We start from the raw sequence: 25,985 nt of genomic DNA on the forward strand, positions 1-25,985 counted from the left end.
TGGGAAGAAACTCTGCATTGTCCACATATAACAAAATACATACTTCTATATAAACAAATACTTAGACCAGTATGGACGTATGTCAACTCTGGGGATGTGCCAATTCAAGTAATATCCAGATTATCAAGAGATTCCAGAATAAAGTATAAAGGAACATCGTTGATGCTCCTTGGTATATCCGAAATGTCGACCTCCACAAGGATCTTGATATGGAAGATGTAGACAAAGTTATCAAGAAGATGACAGGTAGGCACGAACAACGGCTCCATAGTCATGTAAACATCGAAACCATCCAGCTCCTAGATAATACTGGGTTAGAAAGAAGACTCAAACGAAGAAAACCATTTGAGTTAGTATAAAGTGTTATTGTAAAAGCAGAGCATAGTGTTGTATTGTGTGTCAGTTTTAGGTTTAAAATGCATACTTCTTAAAAAAAATAAGACGACACCATAGGGTTAAGATCTTAGGTTATGTATGATTTAGTAATTTAAGTTAAAGAAGAATTGATAATTATTGATCGATGACCAGATTGCAGTAGTACAAACACAGCTTGTGTTTAACCCATTTAGCGCCAAAGGTGCGAAAACGCACCATTTTTTTGTAGAATTTTTTTTTGGCAATTCGTTAATTTTTTTTAAATCTTTGTATTTTTTAAGCAACCAGAAGATATAAAGTGTAACTAAATTTAATTTTGTTTAATTTCCAAACTCATGCTTTCATCACAAAAATATTTTCTAAATGTCCGACATTTTCAATCCTTCGACGCAACTTTATTTTTACTGTAGTAATTTTATCGGCATAACACTTTTGTGGTCAAATAAATTAAAACATTATTTTTTTAACCTATTTGTACACCAATTGTTATAAAAATACAAAAAAAAAATAATTTCTGAGTCATCAAATCTCGTGTTTGAAAATAATGGTTCGATAACGAACCATTGGCGGAAGTCGACATATAATCCTGTCTGATCAGGAATAAGTTCAAGGTGATGCACAGGCAGTAATTTGTTGGGATATTTCTTTATTATGTGTAAAAACACGTATCCACTGTGCTTGCGCTCCGAGCTCCTGCAACTGCTCCACATAGTGGACACGTTTGGCGCTCCCGGACTGTGCACTTGTGCGCACTCTGCCTCGGCGCTCCAATCTGTGGACAATTTATATGTACGCATACCGTATCGATTGGAGCAGTTGCAGGGAGCGCGGAGCGCAAGAAGTTCGTGAACATAGTGGATGGTTGGCGCTCTCGGACGATGCAACAGTGTGCGCTCCGCCTCAACGGTCCAATAGGTGGCGGTTTATATGTAGAGGAGCGCATGCATGTAGATGGGAGCAGTTGCAGGGAGCGCGGAGCGCAAGAGGTTTGTAAACATAGTGAATGGTAGGCACTCCCGGACCGTGCAACAGTGCGCGCTCCGTCTCGGCGTTCCAATTGGTGTCGGTTTATATGTAGAGGAGGGCATACCGTATCGATTGGAGCAGTTGCAGGGAGCGCGGAGTGCAAGAGGTTCGTGAACATAGTGGATGGTTGGCGCTCCCGGACCGTGCAACAGTGCGTCAAAGACCGTGCGGCAGTGCCTCGGTGGTCCAATATTACGAACATAGTGGATACGTACCTTTAGAAAGACGGGTATTCTGGTATTCAGTTTTGTTATAATCTAGGGTGGGGGAGGGGGGCTCCATAAGGGAGGATGTGTAGTGTTGTAGACAGTAGACAATATGTCGATTCGTCGAATTTATGCAACTGGCACAATGCAAGATACAGGATTGGAAAGTGTAAACTTCAAATATCTAAAATAATTTCTAAAAAGGATAGAGGGCCGTTCGACTTCATTTTTGACAAAGAAGCTGAAGAAGGTGTAGGCAATGTTCTAACCATATTATTTTTGTTTATGAAAACTTCCAGGTCCATTTACACTCTAAATGTTTTGAGACTTTTCACAACAAATAAAATTGTGTATTTCAATTTTTATATCTCATTTCCGCCAAAGGTTCGAAAACGAACCATTTTGTTGTTGTGACACCTGCCATTATCAAAGTGTAAAAAAATTTTTTTACGAATGTTTAAGTTTATTTTACTCTAGTTAATCAAATATATTACATATTATTGCAGTATTTCTTTGCTTGGCGGTTAATGGGTTAATAAAAAAAAATATCAAATATTTATGTTTGTTAGTGTTTCCTTGAAACTACAGTTACTAATAAGATTATTTGTTTAGTATACTGCCATTTGGTCACCATATAGCTTGATTGATCACAAAAAACTCAAGTTCATCTTTAGTCTTTTGCCATAATATTTTTCCAGTATGATATTTCTAATAACCACCTCAGTTACTACTCCTGAAAGATAATCCATCAGACTTTAGAAATAAAAAACATATTTTTTATGTATCTATATCTCATTATCTATTATGTATACTGTAAATATTTATACACTTTTGCCTGTTTTCTCCACATTGGAAGTGCTGACAGTTTTGCTTAGTCATCATTTCATCTCATTTCTGGTATATTTCTTGATCTTTTTGTCCATGGCCTCCAGCGTTCAACCTCTTTATTAGATCTTCATATATCTTTCGTTATGTCTAGTTTAGCCATCTACATTTTAGTTATAAAGGGTGTTCGACTGCGTTTGATATATTGATATTGCGTTTTAACTATTCATTCTTCTTTCTGTCTCGCAATATATACAATGTTTCTATAGCTCTCCTATATTCTGTAGAAATTATTCCTACTACTTCTCCATGTCAAGGCCTTGTATCTTAAAACAGATATGACATAGGCACTGTTGATATTACCTTTAAGGTATTTTTTTATTAAAAGCTTTTTAAGTAAATATATTATTGGACATATTCTATCTGTTCCGCCTATTCCTATATCTATAATTTCCGATGTCTTATGCATTAATCATAATTTTTATTTTCTTGTTATTCATTTTTATGGAATAGGCCTGGATAACGCGTACCAAAAAAGTTGATTGATAGCAAGCTGAAAATTGTTAATAACTTAACAGTGTCTAGTCGGACAAACTTTGGTGTATGGGAACACTGGAACATGGGAAGTTTTAATTGTGGAATGTGTCATCCTGACAAGTTTATGACTGTGAAAACTAGCAGGTTGTTTTTAAGTTTATTCAATAGCAAACTTTATAAAATATATGAAAAATGTTTGTCCGAAAAATATGTTGGGCATTTTACTAAGTCTGACACGTAGAACATGTCAAATGACAGATATTATATTGGTGGTAAATAGCAGTCTCATTTTTGCACGAGAGTTTAATGAACGGGTAACAAATAAATTGGAAGTTCTGTCAGACAAAATATATGGGACGGTTTCATAGTATGACGTTTGAAACTTGTAACCTGTTCTACAATTAAAACTTCCCATGTTCCAGTGTTCCCATGCAACAAAGTTTGTCCGACTAGACACCGTTAAGGGCACCCAAAAGTCCCATTTAACGACAATGTTAACATTATGTCATATAGCTCTGTAACCAAAGCACTTAGAGACCTAATTTTTGTTTTATTTTGAAACTACATGTATTGTTTAGTCCCGCGTAGATTTTTGTAAAGTTAGAGTGAAAGAAACATTTATTTTAAATTTTTTTAAAATACTCTTACAAAAAAACCCAAAAAAGTTTAGATTTTATTTTTTATTTTACTTGTTTTTGTACATTTTTCAATAAAAATTTACGCGGGACTAGATATTATCTATCTACAATTACTGTAAAAATTTGGACCTTTTATCATCTCAGGAAACAAAGATATCTGACATCAAAAGTTAAAAACCTAGTATTCGGGAAATCGCAAAAACATAAAACACTCTAATAGGCTATAAAGCTACCGGTACACGGTAAATTGAGTGCAGACCTTCAGAAAACAAATAGTTTTGTAACCATGGATATTTTATACTATAATGTGTTATATTCTCCTTTTCATGAACATTTTTCAGTGCGTCACAAATTATAGAAAAAAAGGTAAGTCCGTGATAATACATATTTATGACATTTATTCTAACGTGACATTTTAGTTAAATCTGACAGTTGTCAAATTTTATTTTCAATTTGGAATAAAACCAAATCAATTGTGTCTATTGCATTTATAAAATGGTATTTTCTTTCATTTGTATAGTCTTATAAATTGTACAGATTATATTGATAATATTATTATTTTATTTAATAAATAATTCTTTTTTGATTATGGCGCCATCTATCGACAACTAGAATAATCACCGAACTAGAATAATTACCGAAGTATTCCCAGACGTGCCTTTTTTTCTGTCACATACAATTTAATGCGTTAGAGAGAAATCGAAAAACTGTGACGCACTGAAAGGTGATCATGAGAAAAAGAATATATCGTTGGAAAGAGAAGATTTCAGAGAATAATTTTCAATCATAACCCAAAAAAGTTAAAAAGTTAAATTTTCGGACTTTGGGTGCCCTTAAGAGGAAACAGTAGCGATCAACAGGTAGCAAAAACGCGTTCCAAGATTGCGGCTGTAATTTTGAATATTTTTTCGAGATATTTGGCACACGTATTCGTAATATAATAAAGAATGGCGGTACAGAGCCAAATTTGAAAAATATATTAATATGTGGAAATTACTCTGTAATTAAATACAATATTAAAAAAACGAGCCTGTACCGCCATTAAGAAGAACAAAAAAATACACTTTCTTCAAATAAACTTTTTTATCCGATGCCTAGATTTTGTGTCATTTTGGAACTACTAAAATATTTTATTTCATTAGTAGTTCCAAAATGACACAAAATCTAGCCATCGGATAAAAAAGTTTATTTGAAGAAAGTGTATTTTTTTGTTCTTCTTAATGGCGGTACAGGCTCGTTTTTTTAATATTGTATTTAATTACAGAGTAATTTCCACATATTAATATATTGATATAAAATATTCAAAATTACAGCCGCAATCTTGGAACGCGTTTTCGCTACCTGTTGATCGCTACTGTTTCACCTTAAGCTATTAACAAATTTTCAGCTTGCTATTAATAAACTTTTTTTTGGTACGCGGGATCGCCTAGAACTGTATTGCCGATCAATGAAATCACAACTTTGTTGTGTAACAACTTCTTGACAAAATTTTGTGATGAAACCGGACCTGCAATGAGAGAACTCAGGGATGATGAGTCACCAATGGCCTGGATGATTCGACATTTTACCACAACTCTAGACTGTTATGGACACCGGCTTTGAATAATTTTTGACTGTTTACTCGAATTTTAAGAAAAAGGCATAAAACACCATTATATCTCTGTAGTGTTTTGGTAATAATTGATATGTGAATCTAACCTAATTTTTCAGTAGAGTATTTTGAAAGTTAGAAAGGCCCTCAAAATTCTTGAAATTTTCAAAACGAGTTGGCAGTATAACTTACCACATTACAGGTGTAATGAAATTTATTAACTGGTATTAGATAATTGTTTAATGAATACCTCGTTTTTAAAGATTTTCTTCAGAATACACACGAAAATGAAATTTATTGACGTTTTAACTTCCACTTCGGAAATCGTTATCGAAATACAAAATATTAATAAATTAAACAAATTTTGTTTATGTGGCTTGGTAAAAAAATTCTTCTAATAATTTAATCTGACTCATGCATATTGACAATAGGGAACTTGCCTAAAATTTTAAATTCGAAAAATTTTTTATAAATCACAACAGACATTATTTAAAACATGTATCAAAGATAAAAAAGTTGTTTTTGTGTTCCGTTTGGCCCCTAAAGATGATTTTAAACTCAAATTAAAGCAGTTAGCCCAAAACGCGTCGTGATGTCATATGGTTAATGTTTACATTCTGCACAAACAAAGTAAACAAAATTGTATGTAATTTTAAATTAGACATTATAATCGTACTTTTATGGCTAAATGGGCATAGCTCCCAAGAGCAAAAAAAAAACGTACCTATTGGTTTTATTTTCCATAGTAAACCTTCTTTCTTTTCCTTCAAAAACTGTATCAAACTCCAATCTCAACAAACTGGTATATATTATTACAATGACATACGATAAATGTCATTAGAATATAAATATTTTTCCCTTATTTCACGACGATGAGCTGGCCAAATACCCAAGTAGGTGGAGGCCAATAAACTAAAGAAGGAGAAGAATATACCTAAATATAACCATAAACATAGCCATATAGTAAAACTATGTGACGTCACGGGCCGTCTGAACTATTTTAAATCACAGAAGATTTTAAATTTGTATTTCTAAAATATTGAGGTTTTGAAGCGTGAAATTTTGGAAATCTCATTTTTAAACAAAACTGAACATTATTACGTAATAAAAAATGTGCAAAGTCCCTATTCAGACATATATTATATATTTTAAAGTAGCCGACTTTGAAATAATATTGTGAATATTTATGAGTTACATTCCTGGGACGACTATATTGGAAGATAGTTCATTTGATTACATGAAATCAACTTTAACTCAAGAATATCCGTCATAAAAAACCATAGCATATGATTTGTCTTAAAAAAAAATTCAATAAAATGTCAATAAATTTCATTTTCAACTTAAATTCTGCCTTATTTCCCAATAAAATAGTAAATTGCATAAGATGCCATAAAGAAATTGCGTCAGAACAATATTATGAAACCTATCCATTTTCACAAAGCTATAACTAGGCTTACCATAATTATGAAGAGCCAAACCGGGACGCAGAACAGAAAGAGGCTCCATTTCGTTTTGCTTTTCGCTTAATTTGTATTTTTTACAATTAATATAAACAACAGTAAAAATTTGCGCAGTCTTATTATTCACTCTTGCTTAATATTTTTCACTAGAGTACACTTTTTCAGAATATTTCTGAATTGCTCTATTTTGTCATTAAATTCACTGCATGACATGTTTAAATTGAATTTGCACGTAAGCAAGGCTTTCACAACGCATTCTTCCATCCTCAACCGATTGTCAGAACACATTTGTTTCATCTGTGAAAAATTTTTTTCCACTGGCGCTGAAGTACCCCGTAGACACATAGCAATCTCCACAATTTTTTTTAATTTGGCTCCTCAATATTCTGCTTGTGAAAATGGGTGAATAATTGGACTCATTTCTCGGAGTAACAAACTTTATTAGCATTTTGGAATAAGCCTTTTGTCAATATCACCCCATCAATCCTAATTTGGATTTTCGATTGACATTTTTGCATTTTCTTTATATTTTTCAAGCAGATCCACTCAAAATCTTCGGCTCTGTCGAAGCTCTTTTCCCACAATTATAACCATCACTCCCGCGATGATAGCTTAGCACTTGGTACAGCAGCTTCGATATTAATTTTGAGGAGCAATCAGATGTTTTAAAACTTATATCGTGCATTGCTGCATGGAATGCAAAAGTTGCTTTTTAGCAGCGATGGAAAGTTCATTTTCTATGAGTTCGGTATTTTTGAAAAACGATGTTAAGCTAGATGAGCTTGCAATGACACTTGCGCTGGCCTTGTATTTCGAGTACTTTAAATGGTGCTTGATCAATGGCCGGGGTGTTGTCTAAGTTTGACCGGGATGCTAATGCAAACCGGCCAGGACGCTGGGTCAGGGATCTCAACCCGGGATCGTCCCGGTCTAACCGGGACGTATGGTAAGCCTAGCTATAACACTAAACCAACTAGGAACTACATCACTGATACTTACTCGTTTTGTACTTAAACTATAGTTTGGCCATGATTTGCTGATTTATTATCACAATCACATACTTTATATTGATTTTTTTAAGTACTGTTGTCCCCTCATTTACTTAAAATTTCATGATTTTACCATATTATAACATTTTTTTACTTTATAGTGTTTTTTAACTTATCAAAAACAAAACTATTTTTGTAATAAAATTGCAACCTCTTGTGCCTTACCTACTGTTTTAGTTTTAACTTATCAGAAAGTGGCTAGGTTGCTTATTAGGCAATCTAGCCAACAACCTCTTCCTAGCTAGGATCAAAAACTATTTTTGTAATAAAATTGCAATGTTCTGTGCCTTACCTGCTGTTTTAACCTATTAGAAGTCCTCTTAGGCAACGTAGCCAACAACCTCTTCCTAGCTAGGATTTCTTTTTCCTTAAACAATCTTGGCAATTCTGGGAGAAAATTTTCACTTAAAGTATGATGTAACTGCCTTTCTGCTTTATTTGTGGACTTCTTAAATTTCTTGGTCAATTGCAACCAATCATCTTGTGTAAAACAAATAACTTGCCATACAGTCTTTTTTTTATCATTCTTTGATGTGAAATCTTCCCTGTACAGTCTGGTCCCATAAAAGTACCAATACGCAGAGTCATTACTGTCATATCCAAGAGGTTCTACTCGAAGACTATCTGCTTCTAGGTTTTTTAGCTGGTCTAACACATCAGTAGCATCTAGGCGAAAGTCACAAAGGGCATGCAAAATATCAACTTTAGTTCTAAGCGGTAGAAGCTGAAAATCAATATCTGTGTTAAACGGATTATAACGATCGTGTTCCTGGCATTTTTGGCGGAACAACCTTCTCAGGAACATCTGGTAATTAAAAGTTGAGATTCCATTATTTTTAAGACAACCACTTAAAAGCCGTACTATTAAATCTTGTAGCCAAGAATATTCTTCTGTACCATCAGTAAGAAGAGCTTCTTCAAGATCCTAAAACAAGATTCTCTTTAAAACAGATTTAAATACAGTCCTCTTTCTCTATAACGATATGCAAGTGACCGTCAATTTTCAACATTATAAGGAGAGATCGTTATACAGAGAGAGAAAGACAAAATTCGTTATTAAAATAATAATACTATTGGAATCGTTTGCCCGCTATATTAAAAGGGTGATCAATTGGAATGAAGAAACTATAGGGGAATAACCCTTCTTAATACAGCTTACAAAATATTTTCGAGTATCTTATATGGTCGCCCAAGTGCACATTCAGAGGAGCTTCTTGGAGAATATCAAAGTGGTTTTAGGCCTGGTCGATCAACAACAGACCAAATCCTTGTGCTAAGGCAAATACTGGAAAAAACCAATGAATTCAATATCGACACATACCATCTTTTCATAGATTTTAAATCGGCCTATGATAGTGTTCTAAGAAATAAATTGTATGAAGCCACATCCCTGATAAACTGATGATTGGTTAAGGCTACAATGCGTAAAGTCGTTTGCAAAGTCGAAATACAGGGCGAACAATCACAGGCGTTTGAAACAAATGTTGGGCTGCGACAGGGAGATGCGCTGGCGTGTCTCCTCTTCAACATAGCTCTGGAAAAGGCGGTCAGAGGTGCCCGAATAGATAACAGAGGAAATATTTTTAATAAATTATCTCAAATTTTGGCATATGCAGATGACGTGGACCTAGTTGCCCGCACAACATGCAAACTAGAAGAAATGTATACCACCCTCTCAAATGCCTCAAAAAATATGGGCCTGAATAAACGAGGAGAAAACTAAGATGATGGCATCAACACCCAACAATAGAGCCAGAAACATCAGTCACCAATTCACTGTTGATAACTCTACCTTTGAAGTGGTGGACAAATTCACATACTTGGGCTCCCTGATCACCAAGGAGAATGTCGTCATGACGGAAGAAATCAAGCGAAGGATAATCCTAGCAAACAAATGCTATTTTGGACTGAGTAGACATATGAGAAGCAGAAACTTAAGTCAAAAAACAAAAATAACCATATACAAAACCCTTATACAACCAGTGTTGACATATGGATCGGAGACATGGACCATTTCCAAGGCAGATGAAAACCTTCTGCTTATATTTGAACGAAGGATCCTGAGAGGAATATTCGGTGGCATCGGTGAAAATGGTATTTGGAGGAGGAGGTACAACTACGAGGTATACCACAGATATCAACACATATTTGGTGGTAAAGACGTAGTATCTCTTATAAGAATAGGAAGACTAAGATGGGCAGGACATCTAGCAAGATCACAGCATAACAACCCTCCTAGAAGAATCCTTATGTCACAACCTGTGGGAAGTAGAAATAGGGGTTAGGCCAAAACTTAGATGGAAGGATGTCGTAGATGAGGATGGAAGAAAAATAGGCGCAGCAAACTGGCAACGGTTGGCAATGGATAGGACTGACTGGCGTAGTAGACTTAAGAAGGTCGAGGCTCTTTCATAGGGCTGTAGCACCATTGATGATGAATAATAATACTACTGTACTAAATAACCTATATTAATTTAAAATAGGTAACTTTTAATAATACTAAACTACTTCAACCGAGAGTACTTTACACTTTTTCAAAAATATGTTGACTGTTACAGATGACAGACAGATACAACCGAAACTGGAAATTAGAAGTCACACTGCCCGAAGGATAAAACTGTGCTACTCAACTTTCTGAACACTGGATTGTAATTTGAATCACCAAATTTTTGCTAAATGTTGCACAGTGGTCCACAAAATTAATCACTAACTAATCTATTTTTATCAAGTTACACCTAAGCAAGAGGTTTGTAGAATCAAAGAATTGATGCATTGTCCTTATGACGAACCAAACAATGTTTAGTATTTTCATCGTTATAGAACAGTGATTCCCAACTTTTTTTAATCTCTATGAGTATAATCATAATGTATTTAGGCCAGGAACCGAAGCTTTTCACCTCACAATTTTTACAGAGTGGATCGATTTGCTTGAAAGTTTGAGAATAAATAGTGGATAGTCCAAGGATCAAAATCTATATGACTCCGAAAGACGCTTTTACCATGGGGGTGGTTGCCACACCATCTCGGGGGGTTAGAAATTTTTTATTATATTTTGACCGCAAGAGTTGATAAAAACATTCATTCTGAGCAAAAAATGTTCTATACATTTTTTTGACAAAATTAATAGTTTTCGATTTATTCGCTATTGAAAGTGTTAGTTTTGTATAGAAAAAATCAATATTTTTCGATATACTCATTTACGATTCACTCAATTTTTGCTGCAGAAAAAAATTTTTCAAACCAATTTCTTGGGAATTAAATAACCTACAATTTTATATTGAAACATTTTTTCGTAACTCTGATGCTAATCTTTCTATTCTGAAGAAAATGGCATTTTTTACCAAACTACAAAAATTCGTTTTTAGCTTTTAACTCCAGTTTTTTTAAAAACTAATCATTCTAAGCCAGTCTAACTTCTAGAATCTATTAATAATACAGAAATAAATAAGAATTAATAAGGCTAGTGACTAAAAACACCGCTAACTTACATTATTATGCGTCCAATTGAATTTCTCCTTTTCTATTTTCAAAAAAATATATTGATTTTTTAACCGTAACTTTTTTATTTTTTAACTTAGGAAGTTTGGTAAAAAATATTTTTGTAGGTTTTTACAAGATCTTGCCTGTTAATATTAAATCTTTTTAAAATCCTCAGTTGCAAAAAGAGATGACTTTGAAGGGGTTGGTAAAGGTGGTTTTTGCATGTTATTATGACAAGTTTTAATTGTCAATAGCTCACTCAATTTTTGCTGTAGAAAAAAATTTTGCAAACCAGGTTCTTTTGAATTAAATAAGCTACAATTTCATGTTTAAACATTTTTTCGTATCTCTGATGCTGATCTTGCTATTCTGAAGAAAAGGCCATTTTTACAAACTACAAAAATTCGTTATTCGCTTTTAACTCCATTTTTTAAAAAAATAATCATTCTAAGCCGGTCAAACTTCTAGAACCTATTAATAATACATAAATAAAAAAGACCAAATAAGGTCAATGACTAATTTTAATTAGGGTGGTGATTAGGGGGTTGCTTGCAATCACTTTTTCGCTGAAAAAAATAGGGAATGACATTCTTTTCATTATAAGTCACTTAATTTTTGAGCTAGAGACTTTTTTTTTATTTCTGGAGATAGATATTTTTAAGTACTTTAAATTAGTTTGTACAAGTTGTCCTCGAAAAATGCATAGTTTTCCAATTTTTTGAGTTTGGAACTACAATATTTAGCATTTGGCGAAGAAGAGCCAGCATATAATAAAGTATAGCTCGATTACTATTGGTCTTAAAGAAAATTTATAAAAACGGTTTTGTTTATTTTTCAAAAGGTACATTTTTGTTAAGTAAAGTTGTTTTGATAAAACGAAAACTTTTCGAGTTATTAGCAGAAAACTTATTAAAAACATTGATTTTTCGATATAAAACTAACCTGTGGATAGCGAATAAATCGAAAACTATCAATTTTATCAAAAAAATGTATAGAACGTTTTTTGCTTAGAATGAATGTTTTTCCCAACTTTTGCGATTAAAATATAATAAAATTTCCACACCCGAGATGAGGTGACAACCACCCCACTGGTAAAAGCGCTTTTAGGCATGATATAGATTTTGATCCTTGGAGTATCCACTACTTATTCTCAAATTTTCCAGCAAATCGATCCATTCTGTAAAAATTACGAGGTTTTGTCCTATTTTAAGCTTCACTACTTGAACTAATTGTTATGTGATTATTTTACTATGTTACTTTCATTAAAAATATAATTTAAAACATAATTCATTGTTTTAATTGAGTTAATGCTGTCCTCATTATGGAAACTAATTAGGAAAATTAAGAAAAATTTTAATGCAATTACAAACATGTATTTTGTGTTAAAAGAGATGAGTTGATAATAAAAAATAATGGAGTATAAAACAGAATGTCCGTCTAATTAAAAATGGTGACACCATATCTAATGCGATATTTGTGCTTGGTGTGGCCCTTCATTGTTAAATCCTTTCTAGTACGTATTGTAGACAAGCACACCTTCAAGTCGTCCTCTAAAGATTTTAGCTGTGAACAAGTTTTGTTCTTGATGGGGTTCATAGACGAGAAAGCAGATTCACAGATATAAGAAGTTGAAAACGGTATTATGACATTCATAGCTTTCCTTGTGACCAGTGGATATTCATTGAAGAGGGGAATCCAAAATGATGCAACATCTAAATTAACTTTGATTTTCTTCAATTTTGACTGAGCCTCTGCTTCTTCAACGTAGTCCACAGTCGTTTTTTATATCTATCAGTTCACCCTCTTCATCAGTTGTGAACAAGGCCATGTCAAAAGCCGGCTCGATGTATGGATTTTGCACCCAGTCCATTGATGACATATCGAGGGAGGGAAAAATACTTTTTGATATTGTCATTCAGCTTACTAGGACTTTAAAAAAAAGTCTGACAGATTTGGTTCTACATTGCAATTGTTTGCTAACTCAAACATGTCCCAGGTGGCTTGATTTTCAACTTTCTTTATCCAAAGTAAAAGTCTTTGCGGGAAGGAACTGATTTTATCAGTAAAAGTGAGGACGTTTTCTTGCTTTCCCTGCATGCCCTTATTTAAACCATACAATTTCCCAAAGATATCTGCCAAAACGCAACTTTTGTGCACTAGGTGTCATCACTAAGGAAATTGGCATATTCAGACTCTTTTGATGTAGTTCACCATTTTCACAACAGTTTGCAAAACGTCATTCAGTTCAGGCATCAATTACTTAGAAACAGGTGCTTCTCTGTGTAAAAAACAATTTGTGAAAATAATATCTGGATTTTCCTTTTGGACTAAAGCCAGGAAACCCTGTTAAGTGTCCTACCATCGCAGGGCCATCGTCTGTGCAAGCACTCAAACAAAACAGCCAAGACAAACCAGCAGTGATAAAATAACTGTTCACTAATTGAAAAATGTACCCGTGTTGAGCTGCCCCCCCCCACTTGCAAAAATTAAAAAACAAATAGCCCTGATTTATGAGCTATTTATGAGCTCTCATATTCCGCAAACTAAAAATTTTGAGCTCGTTTCACTGAGCAGGAATTTAATACCCTAGTGGGGGGGGGGCTGAGTCAGCCCCCCCCACTACTTAAAAATAGGAATATTGAATCGGTTTTTGCGGCAGAATTACGAGCTATTTATGAGCTCTTGAAATTATATAGTTTCGATTTTTGAGCTCATCCCCTTCACCCCCAAACAACCCTTTAATTGATTTAACTTAAGAGAAAGATGCTGAGAAAACTTAAAATATATCGTATTGCGGATATAATTCCTATAGCTTATACACTCTAAGAATAAACTATTAAATCAAGGGCATTTCGATTATTGAGCTACAACCCCTTCGCAAGAAAACCACCCTATCTTCCCGGCTTAAGAGAAAGTTGTACTTGAAATGCGTTAAACTAATTATTTGGCGACTACATATCATTTAATAATTAATAAGCTTCCAAATTACGCGCATTTAGATCAGTAAATTGCAATTTATTTTGTATAGTGCAGTCACTGAAGGTAAAAATCAACGATTACCTTCAAGTTCGGTGAACCTTCATCGATTTTCACAAAAATTGGTCAGTGGTTAGAGGATACGTCAAGAAACAAAGGTGACATGGTACCACCTTGCGCCTTTACCCTGAGGGTGGATACCGCCCCTTCTCGGGGGTGAAAATTATTTTATAAAAAATAACTGCACAAATCAATAAAAGAACAAATTAAAAGCAAAATTTATTATATAAAGTTAATAAAATAAGTCAATACTTTTTAAGTTATTAAAGATCAAAGATTTTAATTATTTGTGAAAAAAATGCATGTTTTGAAGAGGTTTTTTGTAAATCACTGAAAAACTGTAAGTTTTTACAAAAAAGGTAATTGTAGTTTAATTCGTATAGCTTATATTCTAAGAATAAACTCTTAAATCACGCACCTTTCGATTATATAGCTACAACCCCTTCGCAAGAAAACGACCCCATTTTCCCGGCTTAAGAGAGAGTTGTTCTTAAAATAATTTAAATTGATTATTTGGCGACTACATATCGTTTAATAATTTATTAGCTTGCAAAATATACGCTTCTCAATTATTGAATTGCCATTTTCTTTCTATAGTGCAGTCACTGAAGGTAAAAATCAACTATTACCTTCAATTTCGGTAAATCTCCATTTATTTTCACGAATTGACAATAACAACTTGGGGTTTTAGCCTGGGGTACATGTCACCCCTTCTCGGGAGTGAAAATTACTTTATTAAAAATAACCCCACAAATCGAGAGAGGGACAAATTTTAAGCAAAATTTGTTATATAATGTGATTAAAATAAATCAATACTTTTTGAGTTATTAAAGATCAAATATTTTAATTTTTGGAAAGAAAATGCATGCTTTAGAGCGATTTTTCATAAATGACTCAAAAACTGTAAGTTTTTACAAAAAAGTTTTCATCACTAAAATTGAAGCTAATAAAAAATATATTAAATTGCTCACTTGAAAAACCTTTAATGTTAATTTAAAGTAAGTTATTGGTAATTAAATGTATATTTTTTTCCGCGACTGTTCAAATCTAATGGTTCAAGTTTAAATAACGGGAAAAAGATGCATTTTATAACACTTAGGTACTAAATACTTGTCAAAGTACTTAGAAATACCCATCAAAGATAAGATCCAGAAAAAGTTGATAGTATCAAAATCCGCTCACGAATTTTTGTGAAAATGAATGGAGATTTACCGAAATCGAAGGTCATAGTTGATTTTTACCTTCAGTGACTGCACTATAGAAAGAAAATGGCAATTCAATAATTGAGATGCGTATATTTTGCGAGCTCATAAATTATTAAACAATATATAGTCGACAAATAATTAATTTAAATTATTTTAAGTACAACCCTCTCTTAAGCCGGGAATATGGGATGGTTTTCTTGCGAAGGGGTTGTAGTTCAATAATCGAAAGGCGCGTGATTTTAGAGTTTATTCTTAGAATATAAGCTATACGAATTAAACTACTATTAACTTTTTTGTAAAAACTTACAGTTTTTCAGTGATTTACAAAAAACCTCTTCAAAACATGCATTTTTTTCACAAATAATTAAAATCTTTGATCTTTAATAACTTAAAAAGTATTGACTTATTTTATTAACTTTATATAATAAATTTTGCTTTTAATTTGTTCTTTTATTGATTTGTGCAATTATTTTTTATAAAATAATTTTCACCCCCGAGAAGGGGCGGTATCCACCCTCAGGGTAAAGGCGCAAGGTGGTACCATGTCACCTTTGTTTCTTGACGTATCCTCTAACCACTGACCAATTTTCGTGAAAATCGATGAAGGTTCACCGAAATTGAAGGTAATCGTTGATTTTTACCTTCAGTGACTGCACTATACAAAATAAATTGCAATTTACTGATCTGAATGCGCGTAATTTGGAAGCTTATAAATTATTAAATGATATGTAGTCGCCAAATAATTAGTTTAACGCATTTTAAGTACAACTTTCTCTTAAGCCGGGAAGATAGGGTGGTTTTCTTGCGAAGGGGTTGTAGCTCAATAATCGAAATGCCCTTGATTTAATAGTTTATTCTTAGAGTATATAAGCTATAGGAATTATATCCGCAATACGATATATTTTAAGTTTTCTCAGCATCTTTCTCTTAAGTTAAATCAATTAAAGGGTTGTTTGGGGGTGAAGGGGATGAGCTCAAAAATCGAAACTATATAATTTCAAGAGCTCATAAATAGCTCGTAATTCTGCCGCAAAAACCGATTCAATATTCCTATTTTTAAGTAGTGGGGGGGGCTGACTCAGCCCCCCCCCACTAGTGTATTAAATTCCTGCTCAGTGGAACGAGCTCAAAATTTTTAGTTTGCGGAATATGAGAGCTCATAAATAGCTCATAAATCAGGGCTATTTGTTTTTTAATTTTTGCAAGTGGGGGGGGGGCCAGCTCAACACGGGTGAAAAATGTTTAGTCCTGTTGTTTTTTCAGAGAGGTCTTTACAAAATAAAAACTGTTCAATTACGTTAGATTCGCAGATAAATCTAACGAAAGCAATAACCTGGGGTTTCCCAGTTATATCTGTGGATTCGTCCACTTGATTCATAAAAAGCATTTTTGGTAACAAATCAGATCGGTACCTATCCCTATCTATTATGAACAGAAGTTTTATTCAATGAACAATAGTCAGTAAAAGTTATTATTACGGCGAATTAAAAAAGTAAATACTATTAAAAAAGACGGTAAAATTTCGCGGCACACCTACAGCGACTTCAGGGCACACCAGTGTGCCGCGGCAAACTGGTTGAGAACCTCTGTTATAGAGGAATTATCGTTATATAGGGAAACGTTATAAAGAGATACTACTGTACACTGATAAAAATGAAAAAGTTGCCACTTAAAAATATGTTTGTAATTTTGAACTAATTCTTTTATTTAATTACATCGAAGGCTTTTCTCTATAAATATAGCAGAGTTTTTGTTGCTGAACTGTAAATTTTCTTGTTAAAAAAACAATTAGAAATAATAAATGTAAATGTTGTTCTGAAGCTATTTTCTTGTGGCATTTTTATAATAAATTACTTTTAATGGGAAATAAGCCAGAATTTTAGCAAAAAAATGATTTTATTAACGTTTCGACGCCCAAGTCGGGTGTCGTTGTCAAAATACAAAATCAATGTGAACAATTCGATTTATTTTTTTAACCCATTCGGTACGGCACCGGTTTACTAGAATGTGACCGGGTGTGCACAGAGCTTCTGTATAAACTAATCAACATACAAATATATTGTAATAAAAATGTGATGAAATCACATGTAATGCGATATCGTTGACAGAGTAGTTAAGACTGTAATATCACCAATTTGCTTTAGCAAGTAATTTTAATCGTCAATGAATCATGTCCTCTCTATATTTGACTCGGGTCGTTTCCTGTCAACCAGCCACTGAAAGTTTTAGCGACTACAGTAGTTTCCTGCTGCCAAAAGGTTAATAACAGCATTGCTAAAAATTATTTTAAAGCAAAACTAATAGAATGGATGGGCTTCTCTAACTCGCTGAAATTCTGATCCATGTCCAGGCATGTTTTCAATTACAATAGTTTTTTGATCTAGTTGTTCCCCTTCTTCTATGAGAAGTTCCTCAATATGTTATAGGTTTCTTAGTGGCTGACGATCCTTGAAGAGCTGTCCGAGCGTATCCCAAATGTGTTTAATAGGATTTAAATCTGAACACCTTGCTGGCTACTCCATAACCTGAATATTGGGGTAGTCAATAGGGATGTTCACTAATTTTTAAATATAGTTAAATTCAATAGATTACAAGGTATATAAAAACGTAACAATCATAAAACTGTTTAAAAATGTATATTTTTTAAGATAAATGAGTTCATAATGTTGATTTTCTTGGAGGCTAGAAAAAACGGTACCCTGCAGCGAGGCTACGGTCTGTGACGTCAGCAGTCGTAACGTCTTTGATCGACGACTAGTTTTGTATACTTATTTACTCAGGGCCGGTTGTTCGAACGCTAATCAACAATGATCATTATCAAATAATTAATTACTGTCAATGTCAACTTTAAAAACATAATTAATTACAATTCTGAGACTATAATCAATTAATATAACAATAATTATTAACATAATTAATAATAAATCTCAAAATTGTAATTAATTATGTTTTCAGCAACCCAAATAAAGTTGACATTGACAGTTTTGGTGACAGTAATTGAATATTTGATAATGATCATTGTTGATTAGCGTTCGAACAACCGGCCCTCGTGTATTTGAATGTGCGCAGTTTTTTACGTATTTAATTATTAAAAATAAAGCCAAATAAGTGGTGTTTTGTTCCTGGGTGTGTAAATACATCAAAAAACAGTTCTGACAAGATTTCTATTACCGTTCCAGCCAATTTAAAACAGAAAAAGAAATGGTTTGTTGCAGCTAGAACTTAAAATAACTAACTTAAAGAACTAACTTAATAAAATAAACATTATAGAAGTTTTCCAGAGACTTTCGGCCCTTGGTAATAATGTAATTGTTCTTTCTGCATTTACATTTTTCAAAAATACTTATTAGTTTTCTCAGGATTCGAAAAAAATGAATGAAATTAAATAGTATTGGACCAAGATTTTGCACCTACCCCCTTAAAGAGTAAATGAAAAAGTTTCGGGACCTCAAATTTGTATTCCTTAAACTGGGATATTCCTAAAAAAAAACGGGATTCTAATAATACATACAGTAAAAGTAAACCTTGAAATAACTACATGTGGATGTAGGTATGACTTTATATTATATTAAAATCATTAATAATTTAGTGAAAAGATTGGTTGAAATGAAAATGAATAATACCCAAGTTCAAAAATATTATTTACCTTGGAACAGTTTGTCAACTCGAAATACGAAACAACCGAAATAAGATCTAGAGTTGAAAAGGAGGACATAGCAACATTTAACAACATGCATGAGAAATATTTTCACCCATTGCGACATATCTCTCCCACTAAAAATGCGGCTGCTAAAATGTTATTATTTCCGGTCTTGCTATATGGCGCAGAGGCCTGGACAATAATGGAAACATTAATGAAAAAGCTAGAGGCATTCGAGATGTGGGTGTACCCACGTATCCTCAAAATATCCTGGGCGACCCACACCAACGTACAGGTATTGCGTCGAATGGGAAAACAAAAAGAAATCTCTTTTACAATTAGAAACGAAATCTTAAATATTTCGGGTCATATCATGAGGCATGATAAATATCGTATACTCCAACTGATAACGCAAGGTAAAATAGAGAGCAAACGGGGACCCGGAAGAAAAGACACTCATGACTTAAAAACTTACGCCAATGATTTGGACAAAAATCGATCGAGTTATTCAGAAACGCCTCAAATGAAATTAAAGTTGCCATGATGATAGCCAACGTCCACAACGGACAAGGCACATGAAGAAGAATAAAAATATTTTTAATACACCTAACCAAGGTAAAGTAATAACCAGCCAATGTATGTATACAATATGCATGTGTACAATGCATGCATACAACTTTCTCTATTTTTTTTGTGGAGTATTAAGCATTTATTTTTTTAGCTTAAAGAAGACATGGAAAATTATATGGAATATACACTCAGTAAAGCTGTGGTAGATTTATTTTTTTACAAGATGCCAATAAATCATACACCATTGTTACATCTACACTACAGTCGGTAGTTTATACGAATCAGCTTTCTGAAAACCTTCTTCCATTTTATTTGTTTATTTTTGTAAAACCCAAAATATGTCCTTACAAACAGTCTATCCACTTTAAACTAAACAAATTCACTATAAAACTCCACTTTAACCCTGATAAAACAAGAAGAGAACAAAATAAAATGACCTGAAATGTCAAACAGGTATGAGAAGGCGCGCGCTTGGGGTATGCAACTAGTGACGTCAGGCCAATAGAGAAGCGTTCTTGAAATTTAAAATAATGCTAGATTTCTAATAAAGATTTTTTATAGAAAGGCTTTTTCAATTTTGTTGAAATTTTTGACAATTATTCCTAGGGTGTTTCTTAATCGTTTTACATGTTTGAAATGACTTTTTAATTTTTTGTGAACATCCCTATTAATTCTGCACTATCCTGGCCACATGTCGTCTCAAATTATCTTGCTATAGGATAAATTCTGGACCCATTTCAGCAAATGGGACATGTGATTTAAGAACTTAGAGTACGTAGTAAGCTACTAGATAGAGTAGCCAGAGCAGCCATTTAAAGTTATCCCACCCCAAACCATAATTAACCTCAGCCAAAAGCCTGGGTTTCTTGAATTGTGGGATTCAAAAAGCGCTCTCCTGGTCTTCTCCAAACTCAAACACATCCATCAGCATCATTTAATAAAAATTAAAACTTGTGAGTAAACATCACGTTACTCCATTGTGCCATGGTCCATTTCATGTGTTCTTCTGCAAACAAGCTTCTGATTCTACCATGTGCAAGGGTCAAAGGAGGTATTCTAACTGGACTTCTTGCATTCAAACCATGTCCATAAAGACTATTACCATTGTTTATATAAGGATAGTTGGTCAGCCAATAGGAAAATTTGTTTGATTCAAATTGAGACAGTCACCAGATGTCCCTACAATTTCTGTCAGGGTCGCAACATCAAAATGCATAGACACCAAGTTGGATACGATCCTATTCATAACACCCCAACTCGCATACATATTAAGAAAAATAAATATATATTTAGTTTCTTGGACATCAAGAAGGCTTTTGACTCCATTTGGCATAGAGGATTGTTATATAAACTTCACAGAATGAAATGCTCTCCTTCTATAATATGGATTATTGACGAATTTCTTAGAAGATGCAGGTGTATAGTTAGGATCAATGAAACATATTCCCATTCATTTTCAGTGCAACAAGGAGTTCCACAAGGTTCACCACTCTCCCCTCTATTGTATAATCTCTATTGCAGTGACATATGCGACAATAGACTAACCAATACTAATTTGCTACAATTTGCTGATGACACTGCAGTGATATCATATGGAAAAAATGTAATAAAGACAATGGACTTATTGCAGAGGCAGGTGGATGACACAATATCTTGGATGAATAAATGGAGATTAACAATAAATCCTTCTAAAACGAAACTAATAATATTTAACCATAGAATCCAAGATCACTCACCAACTATAAACATATGCGACAATATTATTAAACCCTCCCAAACTGTTAAGTATTTGGGAATAGAAATAGATAACAAATTGAAGTTCAACCACCACACAGCAGTTATAAAAAGGAAAATTATAACTAGAGCAAAACTCTTCAGAAGTTTAACATACAAGAATGAGGGAATTACGATTGAAACAGCAGCCAATATTTATAAAATGATTTGCAGGCCCATGCTGGAGTATGGTTCTACAATTTTCTATAATTCTAAAGGTCCTGCCAAAAATAATATAAAGGTGGCTGAAACAACTAGCCTTCGACAAATTACTAGAATGCGTCATCCTGATAATCCACTTCATAATCCATCCAACAGAATGCTGTACGAGAAAACTGGAATTGAACCTATTAATGAGAGACTCAATAAGCTGTTTAAATATCTCGTTATTAATGACAATAACAAAAATTTGATTGAGCCCCACATTGTGAAGATACCAGAGGACAGTGCCCGTAGATATCCAGGAAGAACTCTCTTTGAAGAAATCTGCTACACATCAAGACAATAAACAACTCTATTCAAATCATCATCTGTATTGTAACTAATTGTCAGTGATATTCTGATTACCGCCACATACAAATATTTTTTTTTAAATTATTGTATTGTATTAATATTAACAAAAAACATATTGTAATAATGTATATTAATTGTGTAAATTGGCTGAAAGACTTTGGTTGATGGCCTTTTGGTACATTGTATCAATAAAGTATGTCTCTCTCTCTCTAAATATATGGAAGAATATATTTAGAAATTGAATTAATGATGTTATGCTATTTTATTGGGACCGTGCAAGTTCGGAAAAGCGACACCTGGTTTCTTCGCTCTGCACTTTTATTCACACTTTTAATTATATTGGCCAATCATATGGTCCTGCTTACTGGATAATTGTCAAGGCCATAGCCCAAAAAAAATAATAAGAAAAAATAAGATTTAGGTTATGTTATTAAAACGTAAACAATTGTATGTAGTAAATAAAATTAGTTATTAAAATGCAGTACTGCAAGCAAAATACAATTAATTAAATTTACCTTTATATAATAATTGCATATCATATCAATATTGTGAAGCAATATATAATTTTTCTTCTTAAATGACAATAGGTATGAAATGTACGTCAATTTGACAATATGAATCATTTAATAAAGTTGCAATATTTCTCCGCTATTCACGCACGATCATTTCGCGTATCCCTTCCTAGTACTTGCACACCGCGAATACAGTAATGAGCGTGTTAATAACCGGCAAAATAGCTCAAAAGATGGAAAATATCATACATTGCGAAACAAAAAGAGATGAAACTAGTGGAGGTAGAAATTATCGTTATACACGTCTAAAATAACATTACATTACATAGTTTCCCACCTTTAGGCGTATCAGAGGTGTATGAAAACTGTCACTGTGACAGTAGAATTTTATAAAATACTTCTGTCAGAGACATCTAAAGGTGGGAAACTATGTAATGTAATGTTAATTAAAATGTTTATAACGATAATTTCCACCTCCACTAGTTTCATCTCTTTTTGTTCTGCAATGTATAACGTTTTCCATCTTTTGAGCTATTTTGCCAGTTATTAGCGTGCTCATCACTGTATATTTAATGTATAGCAGCATGAGATCATTAATTGAATTTCTAAATATATTCTTCCATATATATTTATTTTTGTTAAACCTCCGTTAGTCACGAGGTCTACAATTGTAGACCACTCTCTAAGTGGTCGCTAATTGCAGAAAACTGCACATATGCTCCCATCCCGCTTAGTAGCTGTCACTAATACTTACTGTTACTCTTCAGTTTGCTAAGAGCTGCCGATATGTTTGCATTATTCTTTTACCATTATTTAAAGAGCACTGGTCTACAACCGTAGACAGCGCAACTAAGCAAGTTCCAGTTTTTAGTTGTATATATAAAGCCAGTGCTGTTTTTGTGACGGTACGCGCCGGTACATTTGTGACACATGACAGAAGCTCGAAACAAATGACTGTGAATGAAAAGCCCTATATAAAGCTAATAACAGCTGTACAATTATGTGACACATGACAGAAGCTCGAAACAAATGACTGTGAATGAAAAGCCCTATATAAAGCTAATAACACAAATCAAAGAGTTTCAAGAAGCGACTTCAATGAAAACTTAGCATGGGAATTAATCAAACGGCAAATTGAATATGGATCAACTATATCTTCCCTGCTAAGAGAACTTAGACGACGAGCTTGCGTACTGCTCAGAGTTCAAGAAGTCATACCCCTCCCTCTAATATTCCAACAAATTATGTGGGACGATGTTGTATTTGTGCACGAATTTGGAATATGTCAACAAGAATGACATGCCAAAGATGTGACAAATTTGCATGCAAGGATCATCTCAGGGATATTTTTGCACTGAATATTTGATGGACTAAAATTGTGCCACTTTTACCATTTAATAGTTTTGTTCTTTTTTTAATTTTTAATTCTATTCTTCATTATTCATCCCTATTGGCCATTCTAAAAGTTCAAAGATAAAAAATATTTGTGTTCTATTAAATTGAGCTTATTTTTGTGACCATTTTCATTTACTTGCAAATAAAGACCCAAAAAATCATGACCTCGTTTTTAATTTTACCACTGTCAAAATGAGAAAAGCCAAGGAACAAAACATATCTAGTATCAAAGTACGGACATAAATAAACATGTTATTAAACATTAATGTGTTAATTTTGTCAAAATCCGGTATTATATGACAAAAAACTATTGGTCTACAATCGTAGACCTCGCAAATAAGCTCATCAGCAATAACCGCATGCCTAACATATGATTAATATGTATGAGAGTTGGGGTGTTATGAATAGGATCGTATCCAACTTGGTGTCTATGCATTTTGACGTTGCGACCCTGACAGAAATTGTGGGGACACCTGGTGACTGTCTCAATTTGAATCAAGCAAATTTTCCTATTGGGCTGACCAACTATCTCCCTACATAAACAATGCTATTACATATAGTTTGAGTATTTACTCTTGTACTGTAGCTTCTAACAACTCATTTTGTAGTGTTTGAGCAGAACTTCAATGATCTCTGATGGCCCATAATTGTAAAAGTCGATCCTCTCTAGCTGTAGTTACCCTTGCACTATGCATATATGTTGTCTTCTGATAACTCCATACATTTCATGTCTGATCTAGGCTCTATTTATCACAACACAACTAACATTTAACAATTCTGATTTACGATATCTTGAGCAACCTTCTTGAATTAAAGTTATTGCCCTAGCAATGTGAATCTCTGTGAGATATACCCTGCGCCTTTGGGTCTTCCAAGCACATCAAAATCAGTCATTACATCTTAACAACTGTAATGTAAATATCGATAGAAATTCAGTAGGTATGTGATTACAAATTGATATCAAATTTTGTTTTTTATTGCATTTGTGGACGCGCATATTTAAGTTTCTACCTAATGCAATAAACAATTTACAAAAAATTAAGTTCCTGACTCCTTTTTGTTTTGATTAGTGTACATTTTTTAATGTTAATATAAAAGATACACCTTCTATTTGTTACTACAAATAGTATATCTTGGTGAATTAAAAAAATATCTTGTGTATACTATAAAGCAAATCCATGCCAACCTAATTTTTATATTTTTTATGTTAACACTCTCTACTTTTGACTCCCTAAATATTCTTTTTGTTTATATTATTTTACTTGACGTTATGTCTCTACAATTTGGCAAAGCAAATGAACGCCTTATTTATTTAATTAAAAACGGGAACAAAATATTTTAACACTAGCTACTCACCTCAATATCAAAATCTAAGAGATTAAAAGCTGTTCGAAAAAGCGAACAAAAGTGAGCGATACTTGGGACCTCCCACCATGATTGAATATCTTAAAAATAAAATAGAAATTATAATAAATACAAACCTAGCACATATATAAACAAATTTCGACTATAATGGTTTATAAACACACCTAGGATGCTAATGAAAGTTGGAAACATAACCTATTCGTAGATCAGTACATACAAAGACATAAGATACAACTTTCAACACCAACAAAATCATCAAAAATAAAATACTGGTGGCAGATTATGGAGTTTTTCTAAAAAATGCACATTTAAATTATTTGTATACTCTTGGGTTGTCAAAAATGCCATTTGCAACAAGCTCTTCTCTTTTCTCTTTCCTCAGTAGCTTGCCTGTTCGTTGTTTCACCCTCAATAACTGATTTTTCTTCCTTTGTCACTAGTGTTTAGTTCCGAATTCGTCAGATAAAGAGGGCTACATATTGGCACGCAAAGTAAAGAGTGAAACACACTGAAAACGACGTAATACTTTTAAAACCAAGAACAAGAAAAGAACCTACTGCAAATAACGTCAAATACTACTCACTGCGCAGGCGCGGCTTCGCATGTCAAACATAGGCGTACATTTACTAATTTTACAAAATTAAAATAGTGATTGTGATTAAATACGCACTTTCTTTTGCTGTGTACGCACTTTTTTATAAAATCAAATTTAATTAAAATTATCCTTTTCTATCATAATAGTAGCAGCATTAGTCCAAATGTGATATATATTAATTGTTAACACACACA

At 33.3% G+C, this 25,985-nt stretch overlaps 1 protein-coding gene across 1 annotated transcript in view; it reads right to left on the reverse strand.

Moving 5' to 3' along the window:
• The window catches only part of LOC114341115 (uncharacterized), a 121,009-nt gene extending 95,240 nt beyond the window's left edge, over positions 1–25,769 (reverse strand). The window contains exons 1-3 of the mRNA XM_050651658.1: positions 25,361–25,769; positions 25,188–25,276; positions 8,000–8,632 (exon numbers count right to left, since the gene is read on the reverse strand). Of these exons, the coding sequence (XP_050507615.1) occupies positions 8,000–8,632; positions 25,188–25,276; positions 25,361–25,388 (750 nt within the window). The 5' untranslated portion in view covers positions 25,389–25,769. The remainder of the gene's footprint in view (positions 1–7,999; positions 8,633–25,187; positions 25,277–25,360) is intronic.
• Positions 25,770–25,985: the final 216 nt, after the last annotated feature.

The sequence above is a fragment of the Diabrotica virgifera genome, chromosome 5 (assembly GCF_917563875.1).
Source record: "Diabrotica virgifera virgifera chromosome 5, PGI_DIABVI_V3a".
In the NCBI taxonomy this organism is placed as follows: domain Eukaryota; kingdom Metazoa; phylum Arthropoda; class Insecta; order Coleoptera; family Chrysomelidae; genus Diabrotica; species Diabrotica virgifera.